At 38.2% G+C, this 27,781-nt stretch overlaps 1 protein-coding gene across 1 annotated transcript; it reads left to right on the top strand.

The window, feature by feature from the left end:
* Positions 1 to 183: 183 nt before the first annotated feature.
* On the top strand, positions 184 to 27,053 carry LOC139942230 (tyrosine-protein kinase CSK-like). The gene is made up of 13 exons (XM_071939021.1): positions 184 to 364; positions 2,774 to 2,852; positions 9,353 to 9,469; positions 9,909 to 10,009; positions 11,072 to 11,291; positions 12,254 to 12,356; positions 13,752 to 13,817; positions 15,406 to 15,508; positions 16,886 to 16,979; positions 18,288 to 18,361; positions 19,166 to 19,361; positions 20,011 to 20,097; positions 20,798 to 27,053. The coding sequence occupies exons 2-13, from the start codon at positions 2,844 to 2,846 to the stop codon at positions 20,969 to 20,971; spliced, it is 1,344 nt and encodes a 447-aa protein (XP_071795122.1). The 5' UTR covers positions 184 to 364; positions 2,774 to 2,843; the 3' UTR covers positions 20,972 to 27,053.
* The last annotated feature ends 728 nt before the right edge of the window (positions 27,054 to 27,781 follow it).

The following is a 27,781-nucleotide window of genomic DNA, read 5'->3' as shown; positions in this document are numbered from 1 at the left end:
GTTGTATACTGTATTTCGAATAGTGTACTACGCGCGGTTGAATAGCCAAAGCGCGCCCGCCACGGCATGATTTAGTTAATTCAAGACTACCACGGCCCAAGAAATGAGCCAAGAAATGAAACAGTCGTCGTATGATTATTTCCACCACGAACTTCTTTACTCCAGTAATAAAAGCGGAACTGGGTCGATTTGTGTCAGACAACATGGCGGAAATGTTGCATGGGCTGTAAATGGCGAATTATGTCTTGTGTGTTTGACAAACTGTTTATTTACCTAGATGCGAAATTTTTCTTATTAAAGGAAAGGCGAAAAGGTCTAGTTTGATGTTAAGATAGTAATCGTCTTCAAGGAAACACTGGAAAAGGTAAGTGTGCCTCGTTTCAATTTGAACATAATTTATCCTCTGCTTACCAGTTATCACGCTATTATGCCTTTTTCTTTGAATTGGTAAAAAAATAATGATGCAATATATCAACCGATGCCCTAATTATCTTCATTTGTTAATACGAAGTATGCAAACATATATTAAAACTTGATGGACATTGAAATGTTCACACCACACACCGATCTTGGATGACTTCAACTGGCCCCATTTGTTTTGAGTTTTTCCTATTTTCACGGCAAACAAGAAAGTATGGTTTCCCGGTGAAGCCATACATGGAAGAAACATCTGCAGTGACTACAAGTGTTCTTTGAGACTCTGTGTATGACTGTATAGCCAGCAGTTGCCTTCATTTTATTCAAAATATTTTTTTATTAAATATTTAAAATTACCATGGTAACTTGCAAAAAATTTTTTAAAATAAAACAAAAATAAAAAGTGTGAATAATTACTGGCTTCAAAATCTGATTTATATTTATTTTTTTTCTACTTTTTTTCTTAATATTTATAATAAAGCGTATTGATAAACAGTGATAATTGAATCAACAAGCTGATGTTTAAATTTTAATATAAATAATAGTATTGATACGAGGGTTACAAAATAAAAATCTCCAAAAATATTAGAAAATGATATAAGGCACATGGCTTCTTTAAGCCTCGGTATTTTTCTTTAAGAATGCCCAGCAAAACATTCAGTCACATGATTTTGATCATCATGAATTGTGAATTGAAATAGCGTTTGATGAAACTTTTTCGGTGGGCAAATATTTTTTTATGGCCTCAACATTATGACATATTTTTGTACCTTTGTAGAAATGCCTAAAATACCAACTTTTTTGCATTTACAAGTGCAAATGACCAGTGGAGCTTTACGTGTTTCTAAGTTTTGGTCAAAGAAGAGGAGACTCTTTGCTTGGCAAATAAAACCACACAATTTTTATCTAGGGACTGTTTACATCGCGCCCAGAGAGGTAAAAGATTTGCCACGATATTAGGGACACCTCGAAAACAGGACCTCCTACGATAACATTCTTGACTGAATGACTCTCCAAAAATCCAATGGCAAGATTGATAATGTTCAATGCTATTTCACCTGTTCAATGAATCACTGACAATTTAGGGTTAAATTGTACTGTAGCCAGAGATTGGTACTCCTATATCTATGAGCTGAGGTCATGAATCCTATGACTCATAAACACTAATTCATTTTGGATTATACTTCATTTCCAATGCAAAAGCTGGTTGGAAAACAGTGTGACAGTTGTCACTCACAGACCTACCAAGTCTCACCCATCCGACCTTAGGCGTAAGACTCACGCTTTTGGGCTCTGTCTCACGCTCACACACAGCAACCATTTTCTCACGCATTGGGGCGGCGATTTCGAAAGGCCTTCTAAAACTGACAATTTTTTTTTTGCGGGGGAAGAGGTGGGGGGGGGGGTGGTGAGCTTTGAAAATTTCTCACGCATAGCTGGCCTCTGGACTTGGCATCTCTGTTGTCATGGTTGTGATAATTGTAACCCAAACCCTCGAGGAGGTTTTAAAGGCAGTGGACAGTGGACACTTTTGGTAATTACTCAAAATAATTATTATCATAATTCATAAAACCTTTCTTGATTACGGTAATGGGGAGAGATTGATTTATTATAGAGCAAGGAAGAGTGTAGTTGCCAGGAATTATACTTCACGAAGGCAACGTAGGCGGTTGCCTCTCTGCCCCCTGGTCATTGCCTTGGCAATGGTGCTCTTGAAATGTTGACGGTAGAAATTTACAATTTGCTCATAGGGTGCCCTTTTGGCTTTGCCAAGGAGAAATTGCCTTGGTGCCCTTGCCCTTTCAAAAACGAAGCTACAGGCCTGAGTTGCGATAACGTAACCCTCCTGGCGACTGTCGGGAGGAGGGTTAAGTTATCAAAACTAGATAGTATAAAACATTGTGAGAAACAGCTCCCTCTGAAGTAACGTAGTTTTGGAGAAAGAAGTAATTCTCCACAAATTTGAGTTTGAGACCTCAGATTTAGAATTTGAGGTCTCGAAATCAAGCATCTGAAAGCACACAACTTCATGTGACCATGGTGCGACAGAGACCCAGTGACTGGGGCGCTAGATTCCTTTTTTCAAAATTCTGACGTTATCGGTCATCTAAGACCAATAATCTCAAAATTTAGAAAAAAGGAATCTAGCACCCCAGTCACTGGGTCTAGGTGCGACAAGGAGTTTTTTCTTTCATTAATATGTAAGATCCATTGAAATGGTCAACTTGGAGATTTGTGTGCGTGTACCCACTCCGATCCTTACCACTGCCCTAACCATTTGCTTAATGTTCCCTATTAATTAGTGTTAGTGTTTTTGTTTGTCACAATTCACTTTTTTTTTCTGAATCCTGTTTAGATCTGCTTTGGGTTGTAAGGTTAAAGGAAAGACTTTTTTGTCAACGGGCAAGCTCTCCACGCCCTGCAGCATGGCTCAGGTAAATATGACAACACAGTCTAGAGTTTTGGGATTTTTGGTATTGCATGGTGAGGTAGCAAAAAATAAGCCATTTGCGAGTTAGATTTGAATAGTGTCTGGTACAAAGACTTGCTTAGTCACAAGTTACTGCTTACAATTGAATTCCTCACACTACAGTTGCTATGTCACATGATTCGGGGCAAGACACTGGTACCATTGTCCATACACATCCATTCAGAGTTGTGTATCTATAACACGCAAATGGCTCATTGGTTTGCAGTTAACCCTGGACGATATCGAAAATTCAGAAGGAAACAACAGTGGCTCAATCGCACGCTAAAAATAGTTTTACCACAAGGAGGAAGACAAACAAAACATGACTGTGTTAAATGTAAAAAAAAAGATGATAAAAAAAAAAATTGACTGCATAAATTAGAACTGCTCTTGCTTTATATTCTACTACCAAAGAGTAGATTTTCGGAATTCGGGAGACTTCTCATTTCTAAAAAGAACTGTTCTACTTATTAACTACTATAGCCTAGAGTGCTTAGGCCTACATGTACATCTATTTTCCTCATTGGTCAAATGAAACTTGTGACTTCCCTAACCGTTTTAAAAAAACACTTCTATCGATTCCAATCGAGTTCTTTAAGTTCATAGGGTTAAAATGTCAACATACTGTCAAGGATTTAAAATAGAACGCAGGAAACCCAATCTTTACCTTGTGATGTATTATTCTTGATCTTTCAAAGTTCTCTCAGCTTACAATTGGGCTCTTATGGGATTGTTCTTGGAAACAAACTTGAAGAGAAAAACCAATCACAATATTAGTTTTGGTTTTTACCCATACACCATTATTGTTAGCACTGTATACTCATTACTTTCCTGAGTCCTGTGAACAAAATATCACACGCATATTACTCGGGTGGGATTACACGCATATTACTCGGGTGGGATTCGAACCCACGACCCTTGCAATTCTAGAGAAGTATCTACCAACTAGACTAACGAGATTGCCCGGCAGCTAGAGTTAGGGAGTTAGGTTTAGGATTGACTTTCATGTAGAATGCATGCATAACCCCTTCCTCTGCGCTCTTGTTACAAAAGAAAGAAAGAAACCGAAAGACATTCATGAGGGAAAAACCCTAATACTACAATAAATACTACATGTATAAGTGTACAACAAGTATTTCACACAGTTGTGTGATGCAAAATGATCTGTTGCCTTCGCAAAAGACTCTGCTAGGGTCAAAATGTCAGCCAACTAACTATGCAAAATGTCTTGTGAATATTCATTCATTCATTCATTCATTCATTTCTTTTATTTTTACCACACACAAAAGAAAAGTGACAACATTTATATTATATTATAATGATTAAGGAAAACATCAGTACAATAGGATTTTGTGTGAGGATTTACAACTAAATTACAACTTAGATATTGTCATAGCTAGTATAAAGTAAACTTGAGGTTGGAATAAAGAAATTCTGCTTAAAAATATTTGCTGATATTAAAATAAATGAATGAATGAATACTGTAATTAATACACGTGTCTACATATTGTTTTTATTGACCTTTTCAATTTTACCTACCTTTGATCTGTGTAATTGTAAAAAAGTCTTCTACACAAGGATTAGGCCTAATACTGACCCAGAGATTCCTTTCATAGTAAAATAATCAAACCAAGAGAAATATTTTATAGAAAGGTTTGCGGTAACACCATGTAATGACTATCTCTAATGAGTTGGGGTGGTTCTGGAAAGAACCGTTGGTTTCGACTCAACGTTTTGATCAGTATGCTCTGATCGTCTTCTTTTCTCCAGAAGACGATCAGAGCGTTAGAGATAGTCATTTACATGGTGTTACCGCAAACCTTTCTTTATCGTATTTCCACCATGCAAAGTTTCAAGTCCTACTTAAGAGAAATGTTTACCCAGTTTGTGGTGGGTTAACCCCCTAGTCCGGGGGTCGATTTCACAAAGAGTTAGGACTGGTCCTAACTTAGGACCAGTCCTAAGAGATATCAAAAACGTACAGCTAGTCCTAATTTAGGACTAGTAACTCGTCCTAACTCGAGATAAGACTACTCCTAACTCTTTGTGAAATCCACCCCTGGGCAGGTTAATCCAAAGAGTTTTAAGTCCTGAAAAGGTGGTATGAATGCTTACATTTTAATCCAGAGAATCTCTGTGTTAAATTTTTTCCTTAAAGGCACTGGACAACTATTGGTAATTACTCAAAATAGTTATTAGCATCAAACTTGGCAACAAGCAATGGAGAGCTGTTGGTAGTATAAAACATTGTGTGAAACGGCTTCCTCTGAAGTAACATTTTATAATGTAGTTTTTGAGAAAGAGGTAATTTCTCACTCAAATAAAAGACTTCAGCTGAAGCCTTTTATCAGGCATCTGAAAGCACACAAAGTAATGCAACAAGGGTGTTTTTTCTTTCATTAATTTCTTGCACCTTTGATGACCAATTGAGTCAAAATTTTCACAGATTTGTTAGGCCTACATGTATTTTATGCATGTTGGGATACACCAAGTGAGAATACTGGTCTTTGACAATTACCAAAGGTGTCAAGTGTCTTTAACATGAAGATTCTCTGGATTAAGCAGATTAAAGTGTAGTTCGGGAGTATGAAAGGGGCTCATGGTGTATTAACTTCACATAACAATCATGGTGGAGAGATTTACGAGAAGACGACATATGTTAAAGACCCTGCACCCTTAAATCCCTCCAAAATGTGTGGACTTTGATAAGATGTGACCTGGGCCAGTGTTACTGTTATAACGTGTTTTTTTTATTTGGGCCTGCAGTTTTAATACTTCTAAAATCAGACAACTTCCTGAAAGAGGATTTTGGCGGATTTGGTAGGGTAAAGGGTTTACTCATTTTTTTGATGGAACAAGGACAAATTTACTAGAGCGAGAGTTGAAGCTCCAGCCTCCAGATTAACGTACCGGCACTCTACCTCTAAATTTGTCTTTGTTCCACCCCAGATAATTAAAAATCTGCCTAGTCAGTTTTCCTTGTGGGTTTTGAAGTTGTTAATAGTGAAGTTATTTGCGAAACTAAAGATCGAATCTAATGTTGAGTGCACTCATCTCTTGAGTACCATTTTTTGAGTATTTGCACAAGGCTTGACAGTTTTAAAAATTTGTTTCTTGTAACATACTGGTTGAAAAAAGGGCAATCAGAGAGGAAATAGCTGTTATCTTATAAATTTTGTTTGACGTCTAAAGCCCTGGGCCCAATTTCATAGAGCTGCTTAAGCACTAAATTTTGCATTAAGCAAAAATATCATGGCTTAGTGAAATCAGATTACCGGCCAAGACTCCCCTCACTTGTTATGCTAAGTAAACAACAACTAAATACCAGTCACAAGCAATGTATATGACATGAAATTTTGGCCAGTAACTTGTATAAAATAAGAAAGCTATTTTCATGCCTTTAAAGCAATTATTTTGTTTTTAAAAGCAGCTCTATGAAATTGGCCCCTGAGAAACGCAGTTGGTTGGCCAGGGAGACATTCTGATAAAAAAAAGGAAAGCTCCAGCTTGTAACCTAATATGTGTGTGTTTGATGTACTCTACATCTGGAAATGAACTGAAGGCACCACATATTTATAAAATATTTTGAATGATTTCTGGTGTTATATCAATGAAACATGCAGTTGGTCAGGTCAGCAAGCTATCTTTTCCAATGATTGTTGATTTGTTTTTTTTAGGTTCGTCAGGTTTTAAGAACAGACGGTTGGGTACAGGAAACTAACATTGCATTTTTTGTTTGGCCCAATAGAGAATGGAGAATAGAAAAGGATGTTTTTCTCTTCACTATTTTCTTGCAACTTTGATAAACAATTGAGCTCAAATTTTCACAGATTTGGTATTTTATGCAAAAATGTTGAGATACACCAAGTGAGAAGACTGGTCTTTGACAATTACCAAAGGTGTCCAGTGCCTTTAAATCAGTTTGTTCAAAACAAGATCAACGAGAAAGTGATTGAGCTTGTACGTTGACCTCCACTCATCGCCCCTGACACAAAATCTTGTGATGCATCTCTACTTATTAGCAACACCTAAAAATACCCCAGATGCAAATTTAGGAAGGTCTAGACTATAGGAATCCATGCAGTTGACTGGTTGACTCATTGCGCATAGATGGCAGTGTACAGGCCGTGAAGGGGCGTAGAAATTTCCTTTGGTAAGGAAAACGTAAATTTCTATTGCAACTTTGCAGAGGGAAGGAACCACAATAAAAGAACAGGGCCCAAGTTCATTTAAGCACACAAACTTGCTAAGCACAGTATTGCTTAACAGAAACAGGTTATCAGCCAAAATTCCATTTGAAAAATTAGTATGTTTTCACTTACATGTAGGCTAAATATTTGATTTGACTAGGCATCTGAAAGCACACAACTTCTTGTGACATGACCAATTGAGTTCAAATGTTCACAGGTTGTTATTTGATGCAGATGTTGAGAAACCCAAGTGAAAAGACTCGTCTTTGACACTTACCAAACGTGCCCACTGCCTTTAATGTAGTTTATTGTTGTAGCTTTAAATAATTCAAGTATGAATGTACTGAAATTATTTATATACCTACCAGGAAGGAAGTGCACATGAAGTCTCAGTAGCTAAAATACACAATATTTGTATTAAAGAAATACCTGTTTTTGAGAAATATTGTTTTTCTTGTTCTGTATCGCTTGTTTTTGTTTTGTTTTGAATATAAGTGATTCACAAGGACCCGCCATGTACCCACCTGGTGTACTTAATATTCCTGTGGTATTTTGGGGGAACACTTTGTGTGGTAACAGCAAGTACCACACGAGTTACCACAGACATTTTTTGTAAGGGGTACTCGCTTCTTCGCTATACTGATTTTGCTGTACATTGGATTCCGGGTCAATTCAAATGACCCGGATTCCGGGTCAATTCAAATGACCCGGATTCCGGGTCAATTCAATTGACCCGGAATCTGGGTCATTTCAATTGACCCGGAATAGTTCAAACGACCCGAATTCCGGGTCAATTCAAACGACCCGGATTCCGGGTCAATTCAAACGACCCGGATTCCGGGTCAATTCAAAAGACCCGGATTCCGGGTCAATTCAAATGACCCGGATTCCGGGTCAATTCAAACGACCCGGATTCCGGGTCAATTCAAACAACCCGGATTCCGGGTCAATTCAAACGACCCGGATTCCGGGTCAATTCAAACGACCCGGATTCCGGGTCAATTCAAATGACCCGGATTCCGGGTCAATTCAAACGACCCGGATTCCGGGTCAATTCAAACGAATTGTTATTATTTTCAGTGTTTTTCTATTTAACTCCACTACTTCCTGTGCCAATGCAGCCATGACATGCATTAACCTCAACTTCCAAAACCCAGGAACTGGTTGTGATTTGGAGTTATGAAATAGGGTTACACCCAAATATGCAATGGTTGGGAATGTCATAGGCTACTGTATTGTGTACAATGAATAGTTTATTACAATAATGTAAATTCTGACTCCATGATTAGGAATTTTGCTCCATGTATGAACACTCGGGCCTAATTCGTATTGGTGACTTTGGCTATGACAGTAACCAAGGATGTTGCTACGGATATCCTGTTCTTCAGCCCATGAGGACCCAATAATCTAGCTGTAGCCGTAGCCGTAGTCAGACCCCATGTACATAAACACTGTAGCTGCCAATTCGGTCATGGACTACAGTAAAGTCAGTTAACAGTTATGTATACTGTGAAGCTGTGTCCCCTTAATCTGTTTTGGTTAAAGTGTACATTTTCTGTAGAGTAACAACGTTAAGTCCAATAATGACGCATGGTAAACTGCCCTCCCTTTCAACTTACCGCAACCAAGATGTAAAACTAACAGGGCCGAAAGAAGTCACAGACAACGGAAGACTTCCGCGCAGCCACGGTAACTTAGCGGGGCTGCTAAAAAGTTCAAAGGGAACAGCCCCCCCCCCCCTATAAACCTACCTCCACCATGTGGTAAAACGCTATGCAAACTTCGCAGAATATAAAGTCCAGATAGAATTGCACGGTTGAATTACACTAAAGCCAGTCGTAACTTAATGTGTGGCAGCGGAAGAAGGCTTTAGTTTTGGTGCAAGATTTTGTGGTGGTCATAATCCAGCATTAATAGTTTTGTATTGTAAACTGTTTCTTCTGCAGCGATTCACTGATAACAGGTGCTTTGTATATTACGGGTGGACAGTCGCAAAGCTTCAAAGTAAGGTCATAACATGTACATTGTAAATGGGGACCCCAGTTCGAATCCAAACTCGAACCAGAGCCTTGCACTAGATTGGGTTGGGTTTTCTGCCTCGTTTTTTTCCTGACCTCCCACAGCTAAAACTGAACATTTCTTCTCACTTTCTTTTCCTCCTCCCAGATCAGTGCTATTTGTATTGTCAGATGTTTATTACAAAAATTAATGACCCAGTTTAAGGTGAGCACAGAAATGCAACTGTTGAGCTGTACGTTTCTTTAATCTTTAACAGCAGGAGAAATGGGCCCCGAACACGGAGTGTATAGCCAAGTTCAACTTTGAGGGCGCTACAGCCGATGACCTGTCTTTCAAGAAGGGGGAACTTGTGATCATTTCAAAAGCAACAAAAGTGAGTAACCATTACCGTGCTACGGCCATCTTTGTCATAAATGCCATATTCTTCTTTGAAACACCCAGTCAGGTGGCATGGTTGGCGTGTGCGTAAAGCACTCGCCTCTCACCAAGGTGACCCCGGTTTGATTCCCAGCCGGGGCCCTATGTCAGTTGAGTTGTGTGTTGGTTCTCTGCTGAGCCACGAGGGTTTTCCAGACCATCCGGTTTTCCTCCCTCGGGGAAAAATCAAACACTTTCGATCTCTGGCTGTGCTCCGTGGTCAGAATGGGTTGATGTGGCTGACAGCCAGAGGCGCCCTTGCATGCCTGCTTCTCGAACACGTTGTAGCCGCGTCCTTCGCAATTCAGCTCTTAGCTGCGAGTAAGGATGATTAGCCCCCCCAAATTATTATTATTATAATAACTTGATTGTGTTTTATGATATTATTTGAACAGGATCCCAACTGGTATCGCGCAAGGAATGAAAAGGGGCAGGAGGGAATGATACCGGCTAACTATGTACAAAAGCGTGAAGGTGTCAAACGACAGACCATGCCGTAAGTGAAAAATGTCAAGATATTCAACATGTCATGTTTAGGGTGCATTGCAAGGTAAGGTAAAACATGTACATGTTAGTTTGAGCATTAAGCCCGGTTCATACTTCCTGCGAATGCGAATGTGAAGCGAACGTTGACGTCACAAATTTGCAACTAATAATTCGCAGCAGTTCAACTCTGGGAAACTCACTTGTGAATATCGCTGTGAAAGGAGAGTTGTGACTTGTTTCAGCATGAAGCCCTGTTCATACTTACTGCGACTGCCAATGCAAAGCAAATAGCAGGAGTTCAACTCTGTTTAACTTACTTGCGAATATTGCTGCGAAAGGAGAGTTGTGACGTCAAATTCACGTCAAATTTGCTTTCGCATGAAGTATGAACTGAGCTTTACAGTGCGATAATCTCTTTCATTCCATGTGTAAGGGTAGAGATTATTGCAGGTGCTGCATACTCCTAAGGAGTCAAGACGGTTTAAGATTGTTGAGAGCCTGGGCCAAGTTTCATATAGCTGCTTGAGCACAAATATTAGCTAAGCACAAGAAATTTGTGCTTAACAGCCAAACTGCTATGTCTCATGTACATTTTGTGACTGGTATCCTGCTCATTTCTGCTAAGCAGAAAATTCTTAAGCAATATTTTCTTAAGTAATACTGACTGAAATATACTTTTAGGGGCCTACTAAGCTTGGAAGAGCGCAAAATGTTGTGGGATACCCTATCAATGAGAAACACTGAAAGTGTTCTTGGAAAAGTGCTATCTAAAAGCTTTGTGTGTTATACTTAGCTGGAAAAATCTTCCGTTGGAAACAACGAGACCCAATTGTCTTTACCTGCGAGTTAAACCCACACTGAACCTCCAAGGGTTTATTTCACAAAGATTTAAGACTTGTCTTATCTCGAGCTAGAACGAGTTAACTTAGGACTAGCCTTAAATTTTTCTAGAACTAGTCCTAGGAGATATTAAAAAAAGTTCTTTGTGAAATCAACCCCTGGTGTTTTAAAATCTTTGAATAATCGGAAAAAGAGAAATTTGATTTTGAACATTTTGTAATTGTCTCTTCAGGTGGTTCCACGGCAAGATCAGTCGAGAGAAAGCAGAGGAACTTCTTCAGCCTCGTTCTGATGGCCTCTTCCTGGTCAGGGAGAGTACCAACTTCCCCGGTGACTACACGCTTTGTGTTTCTTTCCTTACAACAGTAGAGCACTACCACATCCTATATCATAACAATAAACTCACTATAGATGAAGAAAGATACTTTGAAAATCTCACCAAATTAGTCGAGGTAAGTCTGTACTTGTTAATTTGTTGGTGTTTTACCCTATGTTTACCGAGGGTAGAAACCAAGAATTAATATTCTTTATCCCGATGCAAATTTAATATCTATTAGTCTGTTTGGGATGTTGGGTCACCATTTGGTCTTGTATGAGGAAGGGTCCTAGTAAATCACTCAGGGAATCAGGCATACCACTATAACAGAGTCCAACAGTTTGGGTGTTGAGTTACAGTACGGTGTTGGAGTTTTTCTAGTAAATCACCCTAGGTTGTAACGGTTAAAGGGTTGCAGGGAAAAATGACTGTCTTGACCAATTGTTAAAATGACTCATCAATGGGAGACTTTTTGAAAGCTCTGCCACTAGAGGGCAGCAGACCTACTAGGTAAGGGTGCACAACTCCCACAGCAAACAATGATAAATGCAAAAAATTCAAAAATATTTAGAAATCTCTCAGCCTCTTGAAAATTAATCAGATACATTTTGTAGACATCTTAACTTCACATTTCTAGACGATTTTTGGTAGGTCAGCAGTTTGGAACTTTTGCTAAATACCCTAGAAAAAAAAAACCCCAAAAAGTCATGTTATCCTTGGGGAACTCCTGTCCAGTACGTCCTGTTCCAGAACAGTTTGGTGAATACTGCAAACCAAATGTTTGGCATTGTGTTATGAAAAATACAAAATACAAAAACACGCAAAACACAAGGTATTTGTTGATAAGTGCTGTCGGTGACCGTCACTCCCATGCTTCTCCTAATCCTATGTAAATTGTTGACATTACCATGTGAAGCGCATTGAGACGGTTATTGTGAAATGCGCTATATAAAAGTTAACTATTATTCAGGTATTTTCACATGACTGCTTGCATGTTACTTCCTGTTCGTGTGTCTTGTGTTGTCATTTAGCCTTCGGAAAAGACTTTGTTAGGGTCGAAACTTCAGGCCATCAAATATTTTCCCCCCTTTTTTTTAGCATTACGAGTTGGACGCAGATGGGTTATGTTCAAGCCTCAAGGTGGCACTTCCAAAGAAAGGCGATCTCAACTACTCGGTCGACTCAAATGCTTTTGTGCAATGTAAGTTAGACCTTTCATACACCATTTAATTTACAGATTAAATTGAGTATATGAACACAAGAACTGTTTCCGTGGTATGGCAGTTAATTACGATCCTATAAGCTAAAGTAGTAGTCCAAGCCAATTTTCTGTACCTTCCGCCCGGGTAGTAGTTAAACAGCAGGACAGCTCTTCGATAAATCTACTCCGCAGTAGTAGAATAAAGAAAGACAGTTCTCTAAGAACAAACTCTACCTAGCAAGTAGATACACACATGGTGTTACTGCAAACCAAAAATATATGTTGATACCTCACCATGCAATGCCTCAAATCCTATATGTTAACACATAAATTGTTTTGTTCCTTTTTTTTTTAATGGTGACCTCCAGCCTCCACAAAACCAGTCACAATAGCACCCTCAAGAGTCCTGTTTTACATTCTGAAAACTATGTAGTCATGCGATCTCTATTTTTTGTTTTACAACTATTTTTGATGAATCGCTATGGACTTGTCCGCACATGAAAGATTTAAAACAGGGAAACCTTCATTGTTGGTAGTTTTCTTTGGCTCATTAAAAAAATTTAAAGGGAAGCCACATGTTAATGAGTTTGTTCTACCAAAACACAACTAACATTAATGTAAATGTTTCAGTTTGGCAGTCATGGCCAAATTATTATTGAAGCAGGAAATTGTGGTGAATAAATCTTTTTGCCTGGCAGAAGTTAGCAATGATTCAGTTACAAACCATATCCTTTAGTATCTTAGCTGTTGACAGTTTTTTTTTTAATTGATTTAAAATTGTGTCTGTTCTTACAAAATTATATGTAGGCCTTTTTGTTAAATCAATGATGACTAGGAATGGGCTTAGTTTGAAAGTGCGACTAACTTGGCTCAATATTAAGAGTTGCGTATTGGCACTGCAGTAGCACCCCGCACAAATTCTGCCACTTTGACCCAAAACACTCGTACGACAGACAAACATTCCACCACTAGCTACATGTACCATAAGTCAAGTTTTTTAGATATTGTTAAAAATATGGAGCGAAATTTTCCACGCAGGACACTCAGATTAAATAGTTTGATGCATAAAAACTGAAATCTTTTTACTTAATCACAATACTTCAAAGTACAAATGTTTCTCCAAATATTTTTAAATTTGCAGTACTTCTAACCAAGCATGCCAAGTAGTTTTTTTTTTTTGCCATTCATTTTAAGAGTGATACCTTCCCTTTTACTTAGGAATTGGTCTCGTACTTATAATTGTAGCTAATGTAGCTAAACATACCTTGCAGGAAAAATACTGTGCGCTTTGAGACTCTGCTTAGAGGTGTGATAAAGCGCTATATAAGAACCGAGTATTATTATTATTATTAATATTTCTATTATTAAATACTTTGGTCTGTTCTTGACTTGCAGCGGGCTGGTCCATCAACAGGAAGGACATTCATGTGGGGGATATCATCGGCAAAGGCAATTTTGGAGGTTAGTACAATGATATACACCTTTGAGTCTGTGAGGGCAGAGACGGTTCTTGTGATTGATTTAGCCGAGTAGTGCGTGTATTTGTTGCAAAGGCTGTATACTCCCCAGGGAGCTGAGATAGTTTAAGGAATGAATTAAGGCCCAGTGATCAGGGGTAATAATGTTGGAAGCGCTTTGAGATGCCCTTTGGTTTTGAAAAGTGCTATATAAAAACTGGTTATTCTGCTGCTTCTTATTATTATTATTATTATCAGTAGAGATAGACCCCTTGCATTTGACGTCACACTCTCAAATGAAGGCGCACGCGGTACCCAGATGTCAGGCATGACCCCAAATGTCACTCAAGAAAAAAGACCAGCGCGAGTGGCAAAGCAGCGAAGCGCCTTGACTAAAAAGCAGCGAAATGCCTTGACTGAAGGCTAACGTTATAACGTGAACGAGGTCCGCGTTCACTGGAATCTAAAGGTCCCTAATAATAATAATGGCAATTTTTTGTAGCACCGGTATCCGCTGCAAGCCGTGCTCATGGCGCTGCTCTACAAAATAATAAATAATAATAGTTTATTCATTTACATTGCGCCCATTCCATAAAATGGCCATAAGTGCATAACAAAAAAACAAAAACAACAAGCAATGAAAGTAGCATAACATAATTAGGAAAATAAACTTAAAGGCAGTGGACAGTATTGGTAATTACTCAAAATAATTATTGGCATAAAACCTTTCTTGGTGACGAGGAGTGGGGAGAGGTTGATGGTATAAAACATTTTGAGAAACGGATCCCTCTGAAGTGCCATAGTTTTCGAGAAAGAAGTAATTTTCCACGAATTTGATTTCGAGACCTCAAGTTTAGAACTTGAGGTCTCAAAATCAACCATCTAAACGCACACAACTAGTCTTTGACAATTACCAATAGTGCCCACTGCCTTTAACAAAATGCTTCTCTATGTATAGATGTAGTTTTAAACTGGTCTTGAATGCTCCAAGTGAGTTTGAAAGTTTCACAGTTTCCGGTAGGTAGTTCCAAAGCCTCGGTGCTGTGCTCTGAAAACTCCTCTCTCCCCATTAATGATTTGTTGATTTTTTCCTTAAGGAATTTGTGTTTTGTAGATTGTAAGCCACGATGGCCTGGGGTATATATCTCTACAAGATCACTTAAATATGCTTGGGCATCACCTTGTAAGATCTTGAAAATAAGGAGGCACAGTTTATATTTAACTCCTTGTTGAGACGGACAGCACAAACTAATGGTTCGATTCATCAAAAGTCCCCACCCCAATTTATGTCTTTTCTCCACCTTGCCCCCTCCCCCAGATGAAATAATGCCTAGTTACACCACTTTTTTACAATACCAGTCATTTGTGTGTACCTGCATGTTTATGGATTGTTAACATTGTTTATTAGCCAATTTGGCTTTTTCAAAATTGCATACTCTTGAGAAATGTTATGTGGTTTGGGGAATTCTTACATTTTGCCATCAAATCTTTCCCCCATAATATATTGATGTTTTTAAATTAAACTAGGTTTCCTCAGGATTACTGTTCCAAGTCTTAATGCTTTTCTAAATCTGTGATTCCGTCCTCTGCAGATGTAAGACAAGGCACGTACATGGGAAGAAAAGTAGCAATCAAACAACTTAAAGATGACAGTAAAGCGGCTCAGACATTCCTTGCTGAAGCATCAGTCATGACGTAAGTCCATTACACTCTATCATGATAGGGGAGGTAGTGCTGTCTGCTCTACCAGCCAGGCTTCTGATTGATGATACCCTAGCCCTATACAGGACTCTTCCTCTGTGCCATACACAGATACAGAGTCCCAACTAATTTTTAACGTTGGAAGCTGCATTATTTCATGAAAATGACGGATTTGTGACAAATATATGACTAACAAAACCCACCGCAGAAAAATGTATACTGCAATGGAATGTGAATCTGTTGAAATTAGTGGCTTCTTGCAGGTAAGATTTGAGTTATGAAGCTTTGAAAATTTTCCGCCTCATAAATGGACCCTGATATCCAGGATGTTACTGTAGTATAATACGAAAGTGTAAGGACGCCAGGGCTAATGATACCAATGCCTACATCATAGGGTGTTGTGGCAAAGTGGGTAAGAGCACCGAACCCAAGCTCTGATGCTTCTGTTCAGCTGAGTGTGGATTCGAATCCCAGTCGTGACACTTGTGTCCCTGAGCAAGACACTGAACTATAATTGCTTCTCTCCACCCAGGGGTAAACGGGTACCTGTGAGGACAGAGATGGTTCTTGTGATTGATTTAGCCGAGCTGCGCATATTAATGTTGCACAGGCTGTATACTCCCCAGGGAGCTGCCCCACAGTCATGACAGTGTTGAAAAATCCTTAGGCGAACCCTGTTAAAAAATAATGAACATTAAATGAAGAAAATAGAGAAATGATAAACTAGCATTTAATTTTCAGTTTGTTTTTTTTCTTTAAACTGCCCTTCAGTATTTCCTCTGCCTTTTCTTATTATACAAATGCAACTTTAATGCGTTCACAGAATAGAGGAAAGCAGATGAACAAAATTGCTTTGTCACTTTGGAACTGAAACTCGACTGGTAAAAATTTCCTTCTAGCTTTATCAAATTATGTTTTTTAATAATGAAGAGGAAGTGGTTATCTGCTGTTTCCTAAATATGACAGAGTATTGCTTAGCAGAAATGGATTACCAGCCAAAAATACTATAAGTTTGCATTGTTGTGGCTGGTGCTCAGCTAATTTTTTGCTTAGAAAAGAATTTTTTTCAAGCAAGCAGTATATGAAATTGGGCCCAGGCCTCCATGGCAAATGCTGTGGCTGCCACGGCTTATTTTGAGGCCTGTGACAATTCATATCAAAATCAGGCATCTGATACATCTGATACAGTCGGATACAGTGTAATGGCTTTTGAAGACAACCATATCATAAAAGGAAATACTTCAAACTCAAGGCCCTAGTTTTGAAAGCTCTTCATCTCATCCATTTGAGCAAATAAACCCTTGTTTTTGGCGAACTTGCGTAAACAAAATATAATAAAAATTCTTACTTTGTGTTGGTTTTTACAAACAGGGAATTACGGCATCCTAATCTTGTACAGTTACTTGGAGTAGCGTTACCCAGCGGTGGGAGCCCCATGTTTATAGTCCTAGAATATTTAGAGAAGGTAAGGCATCCTCATGTTATTCAGAACAAAAAAAAATGGCCAAGCACAAAATAAAAAATGTGCTTACCAGCATAAGGTTACCAGTCTGTATCATCAGGGCTCACTTTTTTCTACATGATTGTGTGATGCTGTATGGTTTAGAGGCACTGGACACCTTTTGTAATTGACAAAGACCAGTCTTCTCATTTGGTGTATCTCAACAAATGCACAAAATAACAAACCTGTGAACATTTTAACTCAATTGGTCGGCAAAGTTGCGAGAGGATAATGGAAGAAAAAAACCCTTGTCACACAAAGTTGTGTGCTTTTTACTAGATGCTTGATTTTGAGACCTCAGCTGAGGTCTCAAATTTTAATTCAAATATTTTAGTAAGAAATTACTTCTTTCTCAAAATACTATGTTACTTCAGAGGGAGCCGTTTCTCACAATGTTTTATACTATCAACAGCGCGTCATTGATCGTTACCAAGTAAGTTTTTAAAATATGCTAACAATTATTTTGAGTACATGTACAATGTAGGTACCAAGAGTGTCCAGTGCCTTTAAAGGCAGTGGACACTATTGGTAATTACTCAAAATAATTATCAGCATAAAACCTCACTTGGTAAAGAGTAATGGGGAGAGGTTGGTAGTATAAAACATTGTGAGAAACAGCTCCCTCTGAAGTGGAGTAGTTTACGAGAAAGAAGTAATTTTCCACGAATTTGATTTTGAGACCTCAAATTTAGAATTTGAGGTCTCGAAATCAAGCATCTTAAAGCACACAACTACGTGTGACAAGGGTGTTTTGTTTTCTTCATTATTATCTCGCAACTTCGACGACTTATTGAGCTCAAATTTTCACAGGTTTGTTATTTTATTCATATTTTGAGAAACACCAAATGTGAAGACTAGTCTTTGACAATTACTAATAGTGTCCATTGTCTTTAAGGGTACTTGATATTTTCGAAGATTCGTGTTTTTTGTTGCTTTGTATGTTATGTGACATTAATTTTTCACAACTACATAATAATATACTTGTAAATAACCAGCCGTCGATTTTACCAAACTCTTCCTAACTTGGGATTAATCTTAGGACCTAGTTAAGTTCCGTATCCAAGTGCGTGAGCGTACAATAACTGTCTGGGGTATTTATGAATGGCCAATTAAGACTTTGTCGGCACTCTGTTGTTCACTTATTATAACCAACTGCAAGATTTGAAAAACAAGCTTCACTTGTCTAACCTGTGTGTAGAGGTTATATTCTGAACATTCCCTTCATGTAACTTTAACCACTCTCTTTTATCTGAATTGAATTGCATTTTTCAGGGCAATTTAGTAGATTATTTAAGATCTCGAGGGAGAACGGTTATCAAGCAGCCTCAGCTACTACACTTTGCCATGTGAGTATGTGTATTTTAAATCATATTGTTATTTCTGCTTTTGTTTTTATTCGGTATGTATGTATGTATTTGACTGTACGGCACTTTTAAACAGTGTTAAAGCACTTTATACATGCAATTAAGTTAAGTTAAGTTACAGGCAGTGGACACTATTGGTAATTACTCAAAATAATTACTAGCATAAAAACTTACTTGGTAACGAGTAATGGGGAGCTGTTGATAGTATAAAACATTGTGAGAAACGGCTCCCTTTTAAGTAATGTAGTTTTCGAGAAAGAAGTAATTTTTCACGAATTTAATTTCCCGACCTCAAAATTAGAATTTGAGGTCACGAAATCAAGCATCTGAAAGCACACAACTTTGTGTGACAAGGGTGTTTTTCTTTCACTATTATCTTGCAACTTCACAGGTTTCACAGGTTTGTTATTTTATGCATATGTTGGGATACAGCAAGTGAGAAAACTGGTCTTTGACAATTACCAATAGTGTCCAGTGTTTTTAATAAGTATGATATTCTTGTATGGTCTTGTTGTTTTCTGTATACTTTGCTTGTCTTCGGGAGAAAAATCCAGAAAAAATAAGTCAATTCATAATTAGTATAATCGTTATCATTCCGACTGTTTGAAATTTTAGATTCTGTAAGAATATAAAGTTAACTATTTTTAGTATTGTTATTATCAGTCTTAATACTATTTGAAATTTTATTGCTTATTTTATGTTGTTGTAAACTTAGGATTGTATAACCAAAATGGACGATCCTCTACTTGATTTTTCCCAACTGCTCTATTATCCTTTCGTGTTTAGTCATGTAGCCTCAGCCATGGCATACCTGGAGGCACAAAACATTGTCCACCGCGACCTCGCAGCGAGAAACGTCCTCATCTCGGAGACCGACGACGCCAAAGTGGCGGATTTCGGTCTGTCCAAAGAAGCGGCCGTCACTCAGCAAGGAATCAAGTTTCCTATTAAGTGGACAGCTCCGGAGGCCCTTAGGAGAAACGTAAGCATACAGTCGCAATTACATCGCAATGTAAGGCCATTTCCGAATTGGCGGCAAAAGCTACGGCTACGGCTAGATTAACGCGTCATTATGCGTTAAAGTATTGCTTGTCCTTAGCAACACCTTAAACCAAAGGTGTGGACGTCTATTCGGATATGACCTATCTTTGCTGGGCCCAATTTTCATTGTTTTGCTTAACATATAAGCAAATAATCAGCGCTTACATAAGCAGAGAATTCCACACTTACTCCAAGCATACTTCACGGGTTAGCAGGAAGTTTTGCTTGCGCACCTGCATACTCATACTTGTTACTAGGCATCCTTTGCCGACACAGCTAGCGCAGTAATTTGGCGTTTGCACAGCAAGTAAGAATGACAATCGTAATGGTGTTTAAAGCACAAAATTTGGTGGTAAGCAGAACAATAAAATTTGGCCCTTATATCATCAAAATCAGTAGGGGTGTAGAGACTAAGGTGGTTTACAGAGGTGTGAAAAATTGTTTTCCCAAGTCAGCATTTTGAGTTCCAATTGGCACATGACGCACAAGTTCTTATAAGAGCAATATACGCAGTAAAATGGTGTTTAATAGCGGCAAACCAAATATACTTTTTTTTTTGTCTGACATTGCTCTGTAATTTTTTTACACAGGAGTTTTCCGTTAAGTCAGATGTATGGAGTTTCGGAATTCTTATATGGGAGTTGTACTCATTTGGAAAATTACCCTATCCAAAACTTGTAAGTATATACAAATGAAATATTTCTCTTTTAATTGATGTAATAATTGCATACTTGGGATGAAGATTATAAAGTTGTTGATGGTGCTTAATATTTTTCATGGTTCTTACACATAGTGTTAGACAGAGGGGCGTATGGGTGTCTTTTTGATATATGTTATAATTATAAAATGATTAAAAGTTTTATGCAACTGTAATTTTCAACATTATATATATATATTGAACCAGTACATAGTTTTTACTGATAGCTGATTTTGTAAGTGGCGGCTATCAGCTGTTGGATATCAATAATAAAAAAATAAAATAAAAAGCTGAAAGGCCGCTTGGACACCTTTGGTAATATGCAAACAATAACAAATCTGTGAAAATTTTGACTCAATTGGTCATCAAAGTTGCAAGAGAATGACACAAGAAAAAAACACCCTAGTTGTACAAATTTGTCTGCTTTCAGATGCCTTTAAAAGGGCTTCAGGCCTGAAGTCTTTTAATATTTGAATAAGAAATTCAGCTCTCCATTGCTCTCTACCAAGTAAGTATTTATGCTTACAATTATTTTGAGAAACTCCAAATAGTGTCCAGTGCCTTTAAGATATTGATTATTTGGAGTGGTAATTGATCTATCATTTTAAAATATTGACGTCATATCGCTATTTAATCAATTTGAACTTAAGACTCTTTTTAACACTTTGTGTATCTTGCAGAATCTAACCGTAGTTGTTGAGCATATAGAGAAAGGTTACCGCATGACGGCACCGGAGAGCTGCCCGGATCTTATCTACAAGATAATGCAGCAATGCTGGGATATTGAGCCCAGGAAGAGACCAACGTTTGCTTGTATCCTGAAGACGATAAAAAGTTTACAAAGGCCCCTCTAACAGGCCACGAGGGTAGGTTATTTAGATATAGAGGGTGCAGGAATAGTATCTTGAAAAAGGCTGATCTGTGGCCAGTGCCCAATTTCTTGACTCTGCTTACCGTAGGCAAAGAATCTGCGCTTGCGAAGTGCATGAAGGGAACTCTGTGCTTACTTCCAGCCTATTTCACAGGTTAGCGGTGAAGTTTGGCTTGTGCGCCTGCGTACTCTCAATACTAGGCATTCTACGCTTACACAGGTAGCGCAGAAATTTGGTGCTTGCCGTGCAAGCGATGCAAGCGGAGAATGCTGAACGTAAGCGCAGAATTCGATGGTAAGCAGAGCCATAAGATTGGGCCCGTCTGTACTTAAGAATTTAGTCAGGTTAACACCCAAAGGTGACACTCTGAGGTGTCTGTGTGATTTGAAACACAGGTGCGAGTGTTGTAAAGCTTCAAGGTACCATACACAATTGGTTTTGGGGCATGTGAATTCTTTTCATAACTTGGTTTTCATTGTACTCCCTAACGATGAGAATTGCGTCAAATTTTGTGCTTATATTCAACAAGAACAGGGGTCCCATTTTATGCAGCTGTTTAAGCACCAAAAAGCAGCTTAGCACAACAGAATTGTACTTACCAGAATACAACATACATTGTACAACATCTCTGACTGATATCCTGATTCTGTTTGCTTATTTTTGCTTATTTTGAGTCGGAAAGTAATTCTCAGGATATTCTGGACCGGTATAAATAAAAAAGTGGTAAGATTTCATTAACGACACTAGACACTCATCACCAATCGTGTACCATACCTTTAAGCATGCAGCTATGCTGAGCAAATAACAAACATGCTTAGCAGAAACAGGTCACCAGCTAAAATGCCATGTTGTTTATAAATTAATATATTGCTTGTGGCTGGTCCCACATTGAATTTTGAATTGAATTCATTCAAGCATTACTCTCAGTTTGGCTGTTCTTGGAAGGTTTTTCCCCCGTAGAATTCATCACAGGGTGATATTCTTTAAGTAGATTTAAATGTCATATAAAAAAAATACTTTTCATAGATTTTACTAAACCTGTAAATTAATCAAAATTTCAAAAAGTGGGTCAATATTCATTATTTGAAAAAAAATTTTTTTGTTACTTAACAAGAAACAAAACTATAGTTTCAGTAATTTTGAACTTGGCTCTCATTTTTCTGAAGAAAAAAAGTGTGTTTAAAAAATAAATAATTTCTTGAAATATCCAATGCCCTTGACAACCATTCCTGACCTTTTAAGTGTAGAATTATCAGCTATAAATTGTAAATACTTGGGTGTTAAAATTGACACCACGGGCGGGTGTTTTACACAATATGGATATGGAAGAGAGACTCGAGGATTTGGGTACTTTTTATGTAACACAAAATACAATGTCCACAGACTTATATTAAACTTCCACGGTTTGAAGATAATGGTGGTAGAAAGCTTCTTTTAAAATATTCCTTGCTGAGAAATTGTTGCTGTAGTTTTTGAGAAATGAGTAAAACTTCAGCACAAAAATAATTTTCAGGAGACAAAAAGTATTTGAGCTTGTACAACATACATTACCGGTATTTGTATTTAAGTACCAATTACTGGTAATTACATTGTACATGTACATTGTCTCACTAAGTTATGTTTTAAAGAAAATGGACACTATTGGTAATTGTCAAAGACCAGTCTTCTCACTTGGTGTATCTCAACATATGCACAAAATAACAAACCTGTGTAAATTTGAACTCAATTGGTCGTCGAAGTTGCGAGATAATAATGGAAGAAAAAAACACCCTTGTCACACGAAGTTGTGTACTTTCAGATGCTTGATTTCGAGACCTCACGTGTTTCGAAATTCAATTTTACTGAGAAATTACTTCTTTCTAAAAAAACTACATTACTTCAGAGGGAGCTGTTTCTCACAATGTTTTATACTATCAACAGCTCTCCATTGCTCGTTACCAAGTCAGTTTTTATGCTAACAGTTTTTTGAGTAATTACCAAAAGTGTCTATAGTGCCTTTAAAGGAAACTTTCTACCATTATTATCTTCAAACCGTGTAAGTTTAATGTAAATCTGTGGACATTGTGTTTTGTGTCTTATCTGGAAAAATACCCAATTACATTGGTTTTATATTCTCTCTTCATTATCTATAAATATGACAGCTGCATGGTGCCAAGCTTAACAGCCCAGTTTTTGCAGTGTACATGTCAAGTCTAAGCTATGTATAGCCTTGATTCAAGGCTGTTGGCGTAGTGTGTCCCGGACTGTGGTGCAGCACGATTCGGCAACAAACACGAACAACGTATACATTGTATGTACAGTACATTGTACAGCGAGAACAGCATCGCGAAGTAGTGAGTACGGTCGAGTCTGTCAACCTCGTATCTCGGTTCAAGCTACTTAGGCCGTGTCCGAAACGACGACTTCGGCTACAGCTACGGCTAGATCAGCGCGTCTATCAGTGTTGAAGAATAGGCAGACGCGCGCGATCTAGCCGTAGCTGTAGCCGAAGTCGTCGTTTCGGACACGGCCTTAGAAAGTACTCACATATTATGTAATGTAATGTACATGGTACATGTACATGTAAATGTACATGTACATGTACATGTACATTTACGTGTACATATGCTTTACACGTATTATATGCATGCTTCGTGTTATTCATGGGGTGCGCTGGCGGAATTCAGTGGGGACTCGCGCGGATTATGCCGGTCGCGGCTGGCTGGAGCGCCTTGATCAAGGTAAGCTATATGTATGTACTGCCTGACAAGTAATGAGGAAACTGAATGTGATATGATGCTAAGAGTAAAATATTTCCTGAATTCTTGATGTGCCCATATAGAAGTCTAGTCCTCGAAAGAACCCCCGGCACCAAGCAATTGCCCCGTGCCCTGTGCTCTTGCTTCGGTGCCCTTTGCAAGGTTCCAATACAAACTTACATACAAGTGTCCCATACTAGAGGAAAATTGCTGTGTACCTTCAAGAGTTAAAGGAAAACGTTGCCTTGGATCGGTCGAGTTGGTCTTTAAAAAGCATTTGTAACCGTTTGTTATAAAATGCATATGGTTAGAAAGATGTTGTAAAAGTAGAATACAATGATCCACACAAACATGCCTCAAAATTGGTCTTTAAAAAGCGTTTGTAACCGTTTGTTATAAAATGCCTATGGTTAGAAAGATGTTGTAAAAGTAGAATACACACAAACATGCCTCAAAATTGCACGGTTTTCCTTTTACCTCGTCGACTAACACGGTCGGCCATTTATGGGAGTCAAAGGTATGACTCCCTTAATTGGCCGACCGTGCTAGTTCGCAAAGTAAAAAGAAAACCACGCAATTTCGAGGCAAGTTTGTGTGGATCATTCTATTCTACTTTTAAAACATCTTTCCAATCATATGCATTTTATAACAAACGGTTACAAACGCTTTTTATAGACCAACTCGTTCGATCCAAGGCAAAGTGTTCCTTTAAGTTCAAGCCCTGTTAGTCTGTTGAAGGAACCTATCATTGCCTTTATTTTGCCATGTGAAAACCTACAGTGATTTAGAGTCCACTCCCAGAAGCCTATTGCATCTCTGGAGCGAATTCGAGTGGCCACATTTAGGCGACCTGTAATTGACTTACGACTCGTTTGAATTGAAAGTCTTATCAACCTTCCGCTATAGTGTCACTGGTTCCCCTCTGTGCTTTACTGTGTTAGATAGGAACATGCTGTTGGGACTAGTGAACAAACTAATGGGCTCGAGGCTGGTTCCAAATGGTCGACCACAGTAGTCAACCAATGGTCGACCAGCCTGGGCTTGAGTCAACAATGGTGCACACTCGCTACTGGTTGATGCAGCTTTCAGCCTCATACAATGAGGCTCTGAACATGCTTTGGACTCTGGGAAGGAGTATTGTTTTTTAATTGAGAAAGACTCTTCTTGGCACCAAAAGTCAGGCCACAAATTTGTTCACAACATTTCAAAAGATATTTTATTCAACTACCCTGGTATAAAACCCAATAAGTTTGTTTGTATTGCCATTTAAAAGAAATGTGAACAGAAATGAAGGGACATGTAGTTTTGTTAACTAAACGAAATAAACTCTGTACATATATGGATAATGATCAATGCAAATAGTTTAGAATGAAACATTAATGTACCTTTATAAAGTGCGTAAATAATCAATATGTACTGATAATAACAAATCATACCACTGTATACCCAATTTAAAACATGCCCAACAGACCATGGACAAGCATCCCTCCTAAATTGAACACACAAAAGTATAAATCTATGAAGAACCATTCTTCTGTATATATACACAGATGATGTGTTGAAGAGACAACATACCAACCTCTGCCAATATACCACTGGCAAAAGTTAAAATGATGTCCATCTTAAAACACGATGTAACATTGCCTTTTTAAAATAACTTTTTTGCGAAAACTATTGTTTGGGGCAGATGAAAAATCTGCTCCTGAAAACTAGCGGAGTATACTGTTCGAAACATCGAGACCAAACTGGCTCTTTTCAGAGCCACCACTCCTTCAAAAGAGATTTTACTCATGGTTGTACCCGCAAGTTTACTATTCATATTTAAATTTATAGTTACTCTTATTCTCCACACCATGCAAAGCTTCAAACACCATTCATCAAAGACAGTTATTTGTATATAAATATAATGTAATAAGAGAGTAGATAGTGTTGGTTTTTACACTTTCAAGTTATTTTTTAGTATTTAATCTTCACCAATCATTCCCTGTTTTGATGCAAACTAATTAAATAAAACAAATTGTTTCGCTTTCACAATTCCAGCATGTAACTTTTGAGTGCTTTTTGAAGTATTCTTTCATTTTTATGATTATGTGCAGGGTTGTTATTAAAATAACACTTTCACTTAAGAAAAACAAATCACAACAATTTGAAATGAATTTTTTTAGGGAATATGTATCATGTGCATTTTCGAACCTGGCCTGTGTGTAGTAGTATACTGTATACATATAGACTCTAAAAGAAAACTTACTGGTCAGAGTTGACCAGGATTTTGGGGTCCCAGGGGTTGATTTCACAAAGAGTTAATACTAGTCTTATCTCAAGTTCGGACGAGTTACTGGCCCTAACTCCCTTATTAATATCTCCTAGGACTAGTACCTAACTCTTTGTGAAAAGGACCCCAGGGAACCTAACCCATTTTGGGTCAGGCTAACCTGGGAATTGGTAAGGATGTATATATTAATATATATAAAAAACTGATTCTGCGTCAGTTTGACCCATTAAGAATTAAATTGACACAGATTCCATGTAATACTGACCCAGAAATGGAGCAGGCCCCACACGGGACTGCTGGGATCTGGGTTAATTCTGACCTGGTTCCTATTACATTGAGTCTGTAAGCACAAAAACATGCTAAGAACAAACCAATTTTGGCTTAGCCAATTAAAATAGGTTAGCATTGTGTGACTGGTACCATGGTCATCCCTCGCCCGTGCAAGATATTTGCTAAGCAGAATTTACAGCTGAATGAAATTGAGCTCTGTACGTTTTTTTTAAAGTGAAGTGCACATGTTGAGTCATGATGAGAAAGTGCTGTGTAGTATAGGCATACAATGTTGATAACAAGGAACACATCAAAACGTTTAGAGCATGGAGTTAGGAATACCCTATTCCTACCTCCATGTTTAGAGTGTTTAGTGTTTATAAAGAAAACACCCCAAATATTGCAGAAACGTCTATTTTTTTATGTGTCAGCTCTTTTGCCAGACCACAAGAGGCCAGCTTGGGACTGGGATCCAACTTGTTTTAAATTTATTATCAAAAGTCTTTTTGAAAACTGTGATCCTTTTTCAAAAATGAAATCTTTGTGTGTCTTCACTTACTTCATACAAACCTCTGCTGTAGTAATCAGTGAATTTGGTGTAGCACCGAGTATATATTTGCTTCTTTGGCACTTGTTTAAATCTAAAGATTGTAGAAAAATCCTGAACTTATAATCTCAAGTATAACAATTTATGGTACATCGTATTATTTTGAGTATGAAATGAATAATATCAGATGTTGTTATCCGTAAATTACTGTTGGTTCATTACTCCCAAAATAAATATTTCCACAAAGTGTTCAAACAACCTTCCTTTTCTCTGTATGGATTATTTTCGTAATTCCACTTTATATCATGTCCTTTGAACGTTTAACCATTATTTGGCTTGTTCACATCTTTCCCACCGTAGGTTAGCCTTGCTCAAGGCTGTCGCATTATATTCACTCCGAAAAAGACGCCGTTGTAAACCCGTACTCACTGTCACATCGCTGAACAACCGTCGTACGACTACTGTGCACAAGTCATCCGCACTCGTACCACGTTGCCTCCGCATGCGGCTAGTGTGTACGGGGGGCGTCGTGTCGTTTTTACAGCGGCGTTTTTTTCGGAGTGAATTCTCTGACTGCCGTGAGCAAGGCTAACCGTAGGTCTGTTAATAGCCAGCCTCTGTATTTTCTACACAATTTAATGTTCAGACCTTATCGCAAATACTCGGTACGTGCCGCGCTGTAGGTCTTGATGCTGGTCTAGCTAGCGATCAAGTTTGATCCCTAGCTAGACCAGCATGCACCTCATTAACATTTAGCGCCTGCGCAATGGGTATTTACGAGAAGGCCACCAGTGTGTCCGACCTAGAATCTCTTTTCAGAATTTGTGAGCGTGAAACCAGTTTCTGATTCTTCTCACCCATACATTCTAGATTTGCTGAGATGTAAAACAATGAGCCATTCCAACAGCTTTTTTTCCCCTGTACTCTTTGGAACTCCTTGCCATACTTGTGTGGATCATTAAATT

The sequence above is a fragment of the Asterias amurensis genome, chromosome 9, assembly GCF_032118995.1.
Source record: "Asterias amurensis chromosome 9, ASM3211899v1".
Lineage (NCBI taxonomy): Eukaryota > Metazoa > Echinodermata > Asteroidea > Forcipulatida > Asteriidae > Asterias > Asterias amurensis.
Note: the sequence above shows the minus strand (reverse complement) of the source record. Positions and strands in the feature narration are given on the sequence as shown.

Bases quoted from the DNA above. Each gene is read 5' to 3' on its own strand.
- LOC139942230 (XM_071939021.1), top strand. The intron at 11,292-12,253 runs GTAAGTCTGTAC...CCTTTTTTTTAG, and splicing joins ATCTCACCAAATTAGTCGAG to CATTACGAGTTGGACGCAGA. The intron at 12,357-13,751 runs GTAAGTTAGACC...CTTGACTTGCAG, and splicing joins CTCAAATGCTTTTGTGCAAT to CGGGCTGGTCCATCAACAGG.